The following is a 14,730-nucleotide window of genomic DNA, read 5'->3' on the forward strand; positions in this document are numbered from 1 at the left end:
TATCTCCACAGCAAAATAAAATCACCTTTTTCCCTCTGATTTTCCTCTTTTCTCCTGGTGGGAGCAAGGTTGGGGACATCCCCATCATGGGCACATCCACATTTTGGGATTCTTTGAAGTGGTGATGGATTCAGCTTCCCTGGGAGCTGAATGAGGAGGCTGTACCTTTCTTTCCTTCCCCCAGCAAGAACAATTGTCCAGGGATGTGGCACCATCCAAGTACCTCACACACATATGGCTGAATGGATTTATCCACTCTGAGGCAGGGAAAACATCACAGCCCTAAGGAAACAAACTGCTGAGAGATTAAGTAACTTGCCCAACATTAGAGATTTAGTTTCTGGCGGAACCTTGCAGTTAAAAACAATTTCCTTGGTCTCAGCCCAGTGCCTTTCCCTTAAATCCATCTTTCTCCCTCTAGCTCTCATTAATGAGGGAACATGCCACCTTCCATCAGGCTGGCTTCCACCAGGGTTACTCCAGTCAGCTGCAGGATATGTGCCTGTTTATTCCTTGCTTTGCTAAGAACTGATCAGGAAGAGAAAATCAGAAATAAAAATTCTTGATTATTTCTTATGGGTGGCAAAATGAAAAAAACCTTGGTGAGACAAGAGATAATTCCTTCTTAGTGCATCCATTAAGACATGGCTTGAAAAATGCAAGTGACCTAGAGTAAAAGCCCATCCTCACTTTTTGTCCAATACACAGTCCTAGAAATACATAAAATGTTGCATTTTGATGGAGTTTCACAATAAATCCTAATTAAACTTCTGCATCAATGGTCTGGGGTTCAGCCTCATTTAGCTGCTTCATTTGAGCTGCCTCTGTAAGTGGTTTAATTAAAAGGTTTAAAGTTCAGAACTTTCATTATTATGAATTTTTCCTTTAAAATAAAACCCAGCCATCTCTAAAGAGAGCACTCTCAGAACTGACATTAAAAACTCAGCAGCTCCTTTTTTCCAGGGTAATCCAGGAAGGAAAGCTAAAATGCCATTTCCACAACTGGAAGATGGATTTGATTGTTGCAATCAAGGATCTTAATGCAAAAAATGTACACGGGCTGCCATGAGAATTAGAAATTTTTGTCCTTAAGATGCAGAGGGAGCCTGGGATTATTGGCAGAGCAGTGGACAGGCTGGAAGAGGTTACAAAACTTTCTCTATTAATTTCTTTCTAATTCAATACTACTTTTGAACTTGACACATTAATAAGCAGAACTTGTCTGTATGTCCTGAAGCCCCTCCAAAGTGTCACTTCCAACACAGACATCTTCCAGCTTTGGGTTAATAAAATACACTTTGGATCATTAGATTTTTAAATATATTTTCTCCCACTTCTAAGGGCTTTGATCCTCAAATTGTAAAAGACCTCTTCACCAAAATCTATTCTTAAAAAGGTTCCTTTGGTCATTTCTTTACACTGAGATGATATAAAACAGGTCTGGAGCTCTAGGTCAGATCTTCAGCACCAGCAAACCTGCAGAGTTCAGACAGATCATATCAAACACTGCTGATACCAGACAGAGATGGGATCTTGTGGCAAGCACATTTCTCTCATTCTCAGGATTTTCATAGAGGTGCACAGAGAGAAATGAAAAAGAAAACAATTTCTATTTCTGCTCCTTGTTTTTTCTATGTGGAATGTGTTTGGAGAATTGTTTACCTGAGTGCTTGGTTGGATTCTGGGGAGGATTGCTTGAGCCTGATGGCCAATCCAATCCACCCGTGGCTGGACTCTTGAGAGAAAGTCACGAGTTGTGTTAAGAGTTAGAGAGAGAGAGTCAGAGAAAGTAGTATGTAGTTTTATTATCCTCCTTTTATATAGTATATTCATGTATTTTAGCATAGTTACAGTAAAGAAATAATTCAGCCTTCTGAATTGAGTCAGACATCGCCATTTCTTCCTATTGGGTTTGCCTGCATTTACAATAGGATCCTTCATATGTAGAATCATGGAATGGTTTGGGTCAAAAGGGACCTTAAACCCCATCTCATTACACTCCTTGCCATGGGCAGGGACATCTTCCACTGTCCCAGGCTGCCCCAAGCCTGTTCCACATGGCCTGGAACACTTTCAGTAAGCACCTTGAGACCACAAAAAACCAAACCCAGCATCAGGAGACTGCTACCAGCAGCTTGAAGACCTCAAATAATCCCAAAACAAGTGAGCTGCCCCAAACCCAGCATTTTATCACATCCTGCTTCACATCCAAACCCTGAAAAGGCTACTTCAGCTGAGAACATACTCTGGGAGCCCCCAGTGTGCCCCCAGCCCCTCTCCCACCCCATAGTGAGGCTTTCACCCACCTGTGAGACGTGGGACTGTGTCTTCTCGCTCTCGCCGTCGCCCTCGGTCTTGTCGGTGAGCAGCCCCTGTACCTGGTACTCCAGGACGTAGCTGTCGATGAAGCGCTCCAGCTCCTCGATCTCCTGGGAGCGGCTGCTCCCTGCCTCCGAGGAGGCTGACGCCACCGAGGAGCTCTCCATCCCTTCAGGGGACACACCTGGAACACAGGGGGCCTGAGGAAGCAGGACAAAAGAGACAGTTAGGTATTATTTCCCAGTAATTGTAAAAAAGATTAAAAAAACCGCAGCAGACAAAGCCAATCAGCTACCAAGTGCTGGATATTTTTTGCTGTATGTCTGCATTTCCAATACAATTCCTAATAATCCCAGGTGGCTGCATTTAGGGCTTCCAGGCATGCAAAAAATGTTCCACTTCTGTAATATTCCTGCGTTTAAGGACGTATTTCTTGGCCTCCTGCTTAAAACCCAAACTACTGAAAACCTCCAGACATATGCACAAGATAAAAAAATGTCACACTAAAATGCTTAATTTAATAAATCCAAAGCACCAGTTGTGCTGGATATGGGTGAGAAGCTGGTGGTAATGGACGAGAGTGAGGAAGAGGATGACAACTGAAAAGCTTCTCTAGGGCAGTGGCAGTAAATAATGCTGAGCTAATGGTGCGACTGTAAATGGTCCAGTGAGGAGGTGAGACAGAGATCACAACAGAATTCATTTCTAAAACCTCTCACTGCAGAAAATTGTCTCTATAGGAGACGTAGGAGATTTATAATTCCCTTCTCCTTCCTGCTTCTCCAGGGCTCAATGACAGTAACACCATAAAGAAAGGAAATCAACAGCTCCTGGGCTGGGCATGGCACTGATCTCTGCTCCCTGTGGCCCAGGACAGAACCCAGAGAATGGCTGGAGCTGTGCCAGGGAGGTTTGGGTGGGAGATCAGGGAAAGGCTCTTTCCCAGAGGGTGCTGGCACTGCCCAGGCTCCCCAGGGAATGAGCACTGCCAGAGCTCCAGGAGCCTTTGGACAGCACTGCCAGGGATGCACAGGGTGGGATTGTTGGGATGTCTGTGCAGGGCCATGGAATGAGCACTGCCAGAGCTCCAGGAGCCTTTGGACAGCACTGCCAGGGATGCACAGGGTGGGATTGTTGGGATGTCTGTGCAGGGCCATGGAATGAGCACTGCCAGAGCTCCAGGAGCCTTTGGACAGCGCTGCCAGGGATGCACAGGGTGGAATTCTTAGGGGTCTGTGCAGGGCAGGAGTTGGGACTGGATGATCCTGGTGGGTCTCTTGCAGCTCAGGATGTTTTACAATTCTACGTTTGGAAAAAACTAGACCTTGGCCCAGTGTCTTGTGCTAAATCTCATATTCCTCCCTTCCTGCAGCTAGGAGGGAGAAGACATGGGAGCTGCCAGCACACTGCAGGACATAACAACTTCATCCTTCACCCTCTCCTTCACCAGGAATGGGTATTTACAACTATAAAATCACCAAGCAAATCCAAGTGAGTCACATGCCATCCAGAAGGGAATGGGGGGGAAAAATATCTGTTCCCAACTCATGTAGTTTCCAGCTCCTGAACTATTTTCTCCTCTGTCACTTCTGAACAATTGTGGCTTCATTTGGAAACTGCCGAGAATGAGCAGTTCTGGCCTAAGGATTTCATCTGCTCTAGGAATTATTCCCAAATGTGCCCAGACTGTCAAAAAGGCTCATTATGTAGACCAATATCACACATTAGCTCCTGAACAAAAATCATATGCCATATTAAAGAGGAAAAAGAAAAAAGAAGAAAGTGAAGAAAGAAAAAAAGGAGCCCCAGAGAGTGTGAGGCCCTGGAGGAGGGCATGCTTCTCCCCTTTTCACTAATTAGTGCCAGTTACCAAATGGAAAGCACCAATTATCAAACAGGAAGTGCTAAAGAAAGAGTTGGGAGAATAGGAGGTTCCTGAAGGGGAGTGATGGCATGGAGAGATGGCACGAGGCAGGAGACAAATTATACAGGTGGCATCACTCAGGATAGAGTGAGCAGGGTCAGATGTTATCCTCCATCACATTGGGCCACACATTACACAAGCCCAAAGGTTTTTTTGTCTATTTCAGACAACACAAACCACATATCTGAGATATTTGTGGATCTCTAGTGGGAAACTCTAAAACCAATTCATCTTGTGGAAGCTTCACCTCTCTCTAAAGGAAGCCATCACTCAACAGGAAGAAAACTCCTGCTTTTCCTGGTGATCTGTGCCTGGAGCTGGTTTCTCACCTCACCCTCAAAACACATACAAAATTGGTTTTCAAAGAAATACCCAAACCCACACTTGAGCATCAAAGCAGTTACTATCTTCCCACCCTGAGCAAACAAATGTTGGTGAGAGCCCTTCATGAAGCAGTGATCCCTCAGCTCTGTGTTGGCTCAACACCTAGCACAAAGGATTCCCAGACACCAGGTACATTCCTTAATCACAACAAATAGAGATCAATCTCAAATTTGCATTTTTTTTCCACTTCCCCCTACCCTCCCCTCTACTTTGTCAAAGCACAAAGTTTGTAAGCTTTGGGGGTCTGAAAATTACCCTGCAAATCTTTCCTATTTCTGAAAGTGTTCAAGGCCAGGTTGGATGAGACTTGGAGCAACCTCATGCAGTGGAATATGTCCCAACCCATGGCAAGAGGGTAGAACTAGAAGACTTTGAAGGTTTATTCCAACTTAAATCCTTGTAAAATCCTATGATTTTACAGAACCCATGTTGTGCTCATTACTGTGACCATAAAAGAAAGAATCATCAGCAGAAAAAGTCAATAGATGTGCAAACTGCTTATTATAACTTAGTAATTATCAGCATTACTGTAATGTATAATTATTATTAATAGCTGTTATTAAGGGTGATCTAAATGGGGTTCTTGCTCTAGCAAGATGATACAGTTTTTTTTAGCAATTATACAGTTTTACCCTTCATCAGCAAATAATAAGAACAAGCATTTTTTATGACACTTGTCGACTCATTCCCTTTCTCCCAAAGGTGCTCCAGGCCTGCTGAACTTGTGGAAACAAGCAGTGAGTTTGATAGGTGAAGAACAGTAATGGAGAAGGAGCCCACTTTGGGTTGGGAGGCAACAGGAGAGTGGCACTTGGAACCAAAATGATTTAAGAAGTGGTGAGTCCGTGATGAGAAGACCACAGACATGCAGGAAAGTGGTGCATTTCCATCAGCTCACTGATAGGAGGCTGGGTGAGAGGACCCCACAGGCACATCCTCCCCCAGGGAGGAGCCTACAGCCATTCCCCTCCACACCAAAAGCTCTCCAAAATCTGAATTGCAGCAGACTGGCAGTGCCAAGACAGAACAGCAGGGCAATTTCCCACAGATTGTCCCCTGGGATGAGACCCACCTGTGTGCCAGCCACGACAAGGCTGGCACACTCAAGCCCCCAAAACAAGCTTCTGGGCAAAAACATGCTAGCACAGCAACATTACACCAAAACTGCTACCATAAAGAGATCTTCCTAAAACAATTCTTACAGAATCATTGAATCATGGAATTGTTTAGATTGGAAAGCCCTCCAAGACCATCAAGTCCATTCTTCTGGCACTGCCAAGGCCACCACTGACCCATCTCCCCAGGTGCTACATCCACATGGCTTTTAAATCCCTCCAGGTATGGGTATTCTACCAGTGCCCTGGGAAGCACTGGCTCTGCCAGAGGCTATGCCAGAAGCTCTGAACAAGCCTTTCCATGGAGGGATTTTCCCCAGTATCCAACCTGACCCTCCCCTGGCCCAGCCTGAGGCTGTTCCCTCTCCTCCTGTCCATGTTCCCTGGGAGCAAAGCTTGACTCTTCCCCCCGCTGTCCCCTCCTGTCAGGAGCTGTGCAGAGCCACAAGATCCCCCTGAGCCTCCCTTTCTTCTTCCCTTCCTTTTCTTTTTCCCTTCCCAGCTCCCTCAGCCGCTCCTGGGGCTCAGCCCCTTCCCAGCTCCGTTCCCTGCCCTGGACACGCTGCAGCCCCTCAGTGTCTCTCTTGTCCTGAGGGGCCAGAGCTGTCCCCAGCACTGCAGGTGCCTCAGCACCAGCATCCCCAGGACCTTTCCCAGCTTTCCAGCTCCTCTGCACCAGCCTAGAGCTGTAGGGGGCAGGGCTGACCCAAGACCAAGCCAGTTCTTGCTCCAGTTCATCCAGACAAACCCACATCTTGACCTGCTATTAGGACAACAACAGCACATCTTGCTCCTATGCAAGGTCCAAGGTGATTAAGTACCAGCAAAGGAAAGAAAATAAAGATTGCTTTTCCCAGTGTTTTGCTTCCACTGGATGGAAGCTTAGAACTTAAATGCCTTTGCACATGTAAGAGTTTATTTGAACGTTGTGGATTCCAAAGGCAAGAGAAACAGGAATACCACGCTGTCACACACAGCCAAAATGGTGAAAATTGTAAGCAGATTTTCTTGAGAACTACATAGCCAGGAGCTAATAACCAATGCCAATGCCTAGGTAAGGTCATTGGGAAGGATCTCTAAAATACTGAGTTCAACCAGAACTACTTCATGCATTGAGCTTCCTTTCACCTGAACTAAAATTCAATTATTGAAAGGTGTAACCACCACCAAAGCCCAATAAAGGACAGGTGCTTAGTTCATCTTTCCAACAGCAGGGCCTCAGCTGTTTAGGCTTGACTGACTGACAGCATTTAACTGGAAAACTCATGTCTCTTCCTTGCTTATCCTCCTGTTAGACACTAAGAAAATCCCAAGCCAATCCTCCATTCCTCTCTGACTCTGAAGTGAAGTCAGGAGGAATGCAGAGCATCCTTTATGCACATAATATTTATTTCTCAGAAATGCCATCATAGGCCAGCTGCTGCAGAGACAGGCTGTGACAGGCTACAGAGATATCCTGACATCCCTGAGAGCCTTTTGCCACATGGGATTTATCATCCCAGAGTTTTCTAGGAATAAGAGATGCTTCCTATAAAAGGCAGCTGCAGTACAAATTCTTCACATACCAGTGCAGCCACCTGCTTCCAGAATGTTCTTTGATAGGACATCCAGCAACCCTCTCGTGTTAGTTATCCCTTGGGTGTTTATAACAGACTGTGATCCTGCAGGTCCCTTCTGCTCTAAGACACCTGAGAACAGCTCAGCAGCCCAGATTTGTCTGTGCCTGAATGGGAAGATGGTAAAACCAAACCAAATTGATTCCCAGGGAGACAGAAGGAAAGGCCCCAGCCCAGGCCCAGACATCACATCCTCTCTCATGAGCAACCAACAACAACTTTTACATCTCTTGTGTAGGCTCCAAAACCCACCCCACTGCTCTCCTGTCTCTGCCCCCTACAGCCATGTTGGACATCACCTTGTGCAGGTGGAGGTGGCTATCCAGGCTGAGGTGACACCCTCTTCTGCTCAGTGCCTCTCTGGGGCTGGGCAGGGAGGAGCAGCTCATGGTCAAACCTTCCATCATCACCTCCCTCACATTCCCTGCTCACTGAGACTCCAAGCCAGGCTTCCCAAAGCTGCTGCTGAAGCACACGCACAAGGAGGAACTCCCTGCAGGCCCAGACAAAAGAGATGCTTTGACCACACAGACCAGGGATGAGCAGATAGTGCAGGACAGCCCTTCTACTTCTTATCTGCTTCTTATCAGCACCTTTGGGTCAGGTGAAATGCTCTGTCTGTCTCGAGTCTGCAAACAACCACCCACCAGCCCACGCTCTGACAGCAGCACAAGCACCTTTGGCTGTCTGCGTTTGGGGCTGGAAGTCCTTGCCATCAGCCCGGCTCGATTTCCAGCATCTCCTTTTAATGAGCCCCTTCTGCAGCAATATTTTCCCTCTCCTCATCCAGCCCTTTTCCAACAACAAGTAATTAGCAATGCATCTTTCTCGAGCGGTGAGAGCATCTCAGAGAACGAGACGAACAGTTTATCTTTATTGCTGGCAGGCAGCTCTCATACCCAGCCACCCTCAGGAACAGTTACTATGGAAAATAGAAGCAACAGAGATGAACCATGACTCCCTGTACCCAGGTACTGCTGCATCTCCACAAAGCATCATGTGTCTTAAATTTGCTGCTCCAAAACCACTACCTTTCCAGACATCAAAACATCAAGCAGAGAAATGTAAATTATTATACCCCGGATCTGACCCTTTTCTAATTAAAATGTAAACACCTTTGAAAACCACACGAGTGTTTACTGCTGGAGCCAGCCGTGGGCTTTTCAGATGCTGATGCATCCGCAGCTGGCTGAGCATTTGATGTATTTCATCATCCCTCCAGTCTCAGGTCTGCTTTCTGGTACCTGGTGATGCAGAAAAGCCCCAGTGACAGGAGAGGAGCCCACCAGCTGCCACACTGCAGTGCCACTCACAAGCCTGGCACAGAACACAGCAGGCAAACATCATGGTGCATTGAAACACAGCCATCAAAACAAACATAGAAATAAATGGAGGGGAAAAAAAAGAGGGGCAGACAAGTGCCGCAGAATCCAAACCAAAACAGCCAGCTTGATCCTGCAAAAAAGGGAGAGGAGTAACCAGAAAGCCAGAAATCCTCATTCTCACCCAGGCTGTAATTTATTATGTAGCTTCCTGCAATAAGCAACTCTTTGTGGTTGGAAAGTGAACCTTTATTCCTTTCTTCTCTTTAAACAAAACCAAAGGTACATCACCTTTAAAAACATAAAGTCTTTTAGTGTGTCAAATCTGTTCATGAGGTTGGAATGGTTTTCCACCAGATGGGCTTCCTTGCCTGGGGGAAGACATTACCTTTGGCTTGTGATAGATATTATCAAAAAAGGAAAGGAAAAAATAGCACACAACCAAGAAAACTACTGTCTGAACACCAAGTGAGAGGAGGTGGATTTATGGGCTCACCCTGTGGCAGGATGCTCCACTACAGTGGATATCAGCGCAGGGAGATTGCTGGCTGCACCCCTGGCTGCAGCAAGGAACACTCAGATTATGATACAAATTCAATACATGCAAATGCAGAACCATTTCTAGATATAAAATCTGAAACAGGCCCTAAAAAAATCTCCAACCACCAACCCCTGAATTGTGAACAGCCTGAGTTTTATAACCTATTTTACACTGGTTCATGCTACAAACCGTGACTTAAGCCAGACAATAGATTTCGACATTCCCCTGCTTCTACTATAAACTAATGGAACAAGAGCCCACATTACATCTTACCCGTGTTATTTTTCACCTTTACAAGGAAAATGTTGCCAGATAAAGATATTGAACAACTATTATGAATAACCGAAGAAAGCATTTCACACATGCATTTCTCTTCAGAGCTGCACTGTTTCTCCTCGGAGAGTACACAGCATCACTCTGGCAGCTGGGCAGGACGTGATGGCTGCAGGGATTGTTCTGGAAGACATGAACCAAGGATGTTCTTCTGCCAGAGGAGCTTGCACACCTGCACCGTGCACCTGTGTGTGCCCTCCTGCGATTCACCTGGCAGGTTGCAATCTTCAGGCAACTAACACCTGTGTTTTTTGCCCAGTTCTTCTGGCTCCCCAAGGGATGAGCCACGATCCCATGGAAGCAGCAGCCAGCATATAAAGCTATCCATGCAGGCAGCGCTCTGCAGGCAGAGAGCACAGCCCACATTCTAAATAAAAGCATCACAACCACGAGCTCATCCACACACAGTCGCTCGCACACATGTGCCGGCCACTGCACATCGTTATTTGTAAATAACCAAAGCAAACCCATAACTGGGACAAAATATTTTCTTTCCAGTCACCCAGGCAATATAATGGGCACTTGGACTGTGAAAAGCTCTGTAATCCTAAAAGACACATCCAACTCTAAGTTGAGATGTCAACCTGCTGATCGATTACTTCATGCTGGTGGCTGCCCATGGGAGGGACTGGGTGGGAGCAGTGCACCCCAGTCAGCAGCAGGGCAGGCATGGGCGCTGCTTAATCCCTATTAAATCACGCCCGTGGCTCACTGGCAAAAAGCATTTTTGTGTCTGTACACCAGCTTGTAGCAGCATTCAGAGAACATATCTTGGCCACCAGCCAGAACACTGGAGCTGCTGCTCCCAAATGGCTTTTATGATAGGAGGAGCCAGCTGGTCCTCTCCTCCTGGGAATTATAGGGTCACAGAACAGGCTGGGTTAGAACAAACCTTCAAAGGTCATTCAGTCCAACCCCCTGCCATGGACAATGACACCTCCCACTTGATGAGGTTATTCCAAGTCCCATCCAACCTGGCCTTGGACACTTCCAGGGATCCAGGGACAGCCACAGCTGCTCTGGGCATCCTGGGCCAGGGCCTGCCCACCCTCCCAGCCAGCAATTCCCAATTCCCAATATCCCATCTGTGCCTGCCCTCTGGCAGTGGGAGCCATTCCCTGTGTGCTGTCCCTGCCTGCCTTGTCCCCAGTCCCTGTGCAGCTCTCCTGGAGCCCCTTGAGGCCCTGGCAGGGGCTCTGAGCTCTCCCTGGAGCTTCTCTTGTGCAGGGGAACAGCCCCAGCTCTGCCAGGCTGGCTCCAGAGCAGAGGGGCTCCAGCCTGGCAGCAGCTCCGTGGCCTCCTCTGGGCTGGATCCAGCAGCTCCACGTCCTTGTGCTGCTGGAGCAGGGCTGGGGCAGCTCTGCAGGTGGGCTCTGAGCAGAGCACAGGGGCAGAGGGGCAGAATCCCCCCTGCCCTGCTGCCCACACTGGGGGATCAGCCCCGGGCAGGGGGGTTCAGGCTGGGGCAGGTCCAGCTCTCACCCACAGCACCCCCAGGTCCTTCTCCCAGGGCTGCTCCCTCTGCTCATCCCCAGCCTGGGCTGATCCCGGGGGCAGCCCCAGCACTTGGCCTTGTTAAACCCCATGACATTCCAATCCCTAAGGATTCTCACCTCCATCCCAACCAACTGCTTCTATTCACCACAGCTTTCCCCTTTTGGAAGCTCTTCTGTGCAACAGGGATAGGGACAGGAGAGCCCCTGTGCATCCCAAATTCAACACTTCTGGAAGATGAGATAGGAATGAGGAAGGAAGATGCTTTTTGCAACATAAGCCACCTTCTGCACCATTGGAAGCAAATCTTCTGTGGCTTCCCATGGCTAAAACCAAAGGGAAAAATCCTTCCCAGCCTTGGGCATGCTGCTGGTTGGGATGGCGTTGCATAAGGAAAATGTGAAGGAGGGACAATTCCCTCTGACCTACAGCTGGCTCACGGCCCTGGGGTGACTTTATGATGCTTGTATCCCCATTAATTTTTAGCCCAGAAATAAGTTTTGGGCATATAAGACTGGTCCTGATAGTGAAGCGATAGGCAGAGAAGAATTGCGGGGTTTGTTTTCAGAAACTGCACATGCTCCCCTGCATCCTGCTCCTATACTGTATTGTCTGCAGAACACACATTAGGACAGAGCTCTCCTTTGCTTTTAGTTGATTTTTAGCTAGCTGAGGCAGAGAAGTTCCCTGGACTGTGGCTTTTCTTTTCTGGAACTGTTTAAACCTGATCTGGACTGAAAATCTAGAAAAACACTGGGAGCTCACATCTGATAAGAGACTGAGACAAACAGGGATTTTCTGAATTTGCCATCTCTTCAGAACAGCAAGAGATTTTATTGTTTAATATTGTTCATTTTTTGTGCTGGTTAATGCTTTGCCTGTTAAATAAACAATTTTTTTCCACTTTTCTCCAAAGAAATATTTTTCTGAACCAGCTGGGGGAGGGGCCATTTTCTAGAAGAGCCCTTGCAAGTTTTCTCCCAAATTTGCCCTAAACCAGGACACTCAGTCACAGGGATCTCTGTGCATTCTGCCTAACATGAGTTGCCCAGCTGGAACTGGAAAGAGGAATCATCAATTAAACCTGTGCCACATTGCAGAGGAAAGTGGAAAATAACTTACCTAACCCTTAACTTACTAGGTAAGCTCACCTGAAAAATTCCATGCCCAAATGAATATAATCAGAGAATTTCTGAATATTTATTTCCTTCAGTTCTAAATAAAAACCTAAAAACCCTAAAAAATCCCAGTCAACTAGACCCACAAACAAATAAAACTTCCCAAACCTGTCTCTGGACCCCCAGTATTCCACCACATTCTAATATTTATGTTCTAAAAGACGCAGCAGATTGGCTTTTATATCACACTCACCCTGGTACCATCAGTCATTGACTTTATCAGTTCCCTTACACGCAGTAGCCGTGAGATCAGATACTCTAAATATTCTAGTGGAAAATAAAAGGATTTGGGGAAAGCACAGCTCCTTCTGGAATTCTGTACATGCAGAAGGAAAAGTAGAGGTTTCCATATACTGCTTCTGGTAATAGCAATAATAATAATAATAATAATAATAATAATAAAAATTAATAGTCAGGAAACCAAAACGGTCTGGAGAAGCACATGGGGAAAGGGAATCCTATGGGGTCAGTGTCCAACACCACATGAACAGGTTACCACGACAAAGGTGACCATGGCCAGCATCCCTCATGCTTTTCCCAACTTCTGGAAACCTCTGCTTGGCAAAGAAAGGCACAACGTGACGAACACCCCAGCAAGGCATTTGACTCACTTATTTTTGACTGAGCCAGTCACCAAAGCTTTACCTTCTCCTGGGGCTGGACAGAGTGCCCTCCTTAGCTCCTGCTCCTGGAGACGTGGACTGGATGTGATCAAGACAGCCAGCTTTCATCCAGCAAAGTTACTGCATTATGGAAAAGTGATTTCCACTTCAATCAGAGAAACCTTCTGTTTTCAACTGAGATCCCTGTGACTGCTGTGGGCAAAGAGCATCATCTAAGGCAGCTCTCACTGCCTGGTAAGGTCACACAATCATGGAATGCCTTGGGTTGGAAGGGACCTTAAACCTTATCTCATTCATGTCATGGGCAGGGACACCTTCCATTATCCCAGGTTGCTTCAAGCCCCATCCATCCTGGCCAAGGATGAGGCAGCCACAGCTTCTCTGGGCAACCTGTGCCCAGAGGGCCTCATCACAGGGAATAATTTCTCCATAAAAGAGTTTCTTCTTAGATGCCCTTGCAAACCCTAAATCTACTTTTCAGGCTACAAGGATCTCATGCCATGCTCTTCCACAAAATTTCCCATTACACTTAGGAAAGCAAATGTAGTACCCAGATGGACCCAGGTTTTGCACTGGGCTCCCAGCAGCTGTCCCAGCAAGGAACACGATGCAACACAGGCACCACAGCACCACCAAAGGTCTCACCTAGCCCAGGGATGCTGCTGAGTGGCAGGGACAGGCTCCCTGTGAACCCACCACACTGACAAAAGTCACAACAGGAATGCCCAGCCTAGGATAGGTGGAAACCAGATCCTACAAGCTGTGCTTTGCACAAGCAGCATGAGCCAAGCCCACTAGCTTAACCCTCCTCTCAAAGCCATCCCCAGCTTTTAGCTCCTTCCAGCATCTGATGAGACAGCTTGAATCAATTCACCAGGAAAACGCCTGCCTTAGGGAACCAGTCCAAAAATACCAAGCACCTCCCCAGACAGGAATTTTTGGGAGCTACTGGCCAGATACCAACCTCCAGCCTCCTTTCTGAGGCTTGAAGCGCATTTTTTTGCGATCACTCCCAGACTATCACTCTGTTGGGTGCTCTGCACCAGCAATGCTGCCAAAGATCTCCAAAAATTCCATGCCCAGGTGGCCCCACTCCACCTGTGGTTATTCCCCCCTAAACTGCAGCGAGTCAGGGATGACAAGAAGCCAGCAATGGGGATGGGAAGAGCAGCCTGCTGACTCCCAGGGTGTGAAGATACTGCAAGCACTTGCAGAGCTACATTTATCACCCAGGGGACCAGGCTGAGCCCTGGCAGGCAGGAGCAGGACAGGGAGGTGTTTGTTATTACAAAGCAAACAGAGAGACAGGTACTTTCAGGACACGACAAGTAAACTGTTTTGAAATGAACATGAGCTTGGCGAGTGTTTGTTTACCTCCACCAGCAGCAAGGACACTTGGGACTGGCCCTGATCAAGACAGCTTTGGGATTTACCAACTCTGTGTTCTAATCTTTCCTGCTGGCAGTGACTTCAACACCAGTCCCTTATGCTAACCCCAGGTCCTGGACCACAGAATCACAGAATGCTTTGGGTTGGAAGGGATCTTCCAGTCTCATCCCCTGCTGGGCAGGGACACCTTCCATTGTCCCAGATTGTTCCAAACCTCATCCAGCCTGGCCTTGGACACTTCCAGAGATAGGCCAGGCACAAATTCCCTGTGCAACCTGTGCCGGGGCACCAGCACCTACTTTTTTTCCTAGTATCTAATCTAAATCTACCCTCTGTCTGCATCCTGTCACTCTAATAGCCTCTGTCCATCTTTCCTGTAGGCTTCCTTCATGCACTGCAAGAAAGCCTTGTTGAGTCCCAGTACTGCTGCTGGTGTACTGGGGACAAGAACATAAAATTTGTCCCAAAATACCTTTGAGCTGCTCTTTGTGT

The 14,730-nt window shown here is 47.2% G+C and overlaps 1 protein-coding gene across 3 annotated transcripts in view; it reads right to left on the minus strand.

Annotated features, from left to right (window-relative positions):
* CTIF (cap binding complex dependent translation initiation factor) overlaps positions 1-14,730 on the minus strand; it is a 148,108-nt gene that overhangs the window by 116,217 nt on the left and 17,161 nt on the right. For all 3 annotated transcript variants that reach the window (XM_021535536.2, XM_021535535.2, XM_021535537.2), the window contains exon 2: positions 2,307-2,519. In XM_021535536.2, the coding sequence (XP_021391211.2) occupies positions 2,307-2,519 (213 nt within the window). The remainder of the gene's footprint in view (positions 1-2,306; positions 2,520-14,730) is intronic.

The sequence above is a fragment of the Lonchura striata genome, chromosome Z (assembly GCF_046129695.1).
Source record: "Lonchura striata isolate bLonStr1 chromosome Z, bLonStr1.mat, whole genome shotgun sequence".
NCBI classification, from domain to species: Eukaryota; Metazoa; Chordata; class Aves; order Passeriformes; family Estrildidae; genus Lonchura; species Lonchura striata.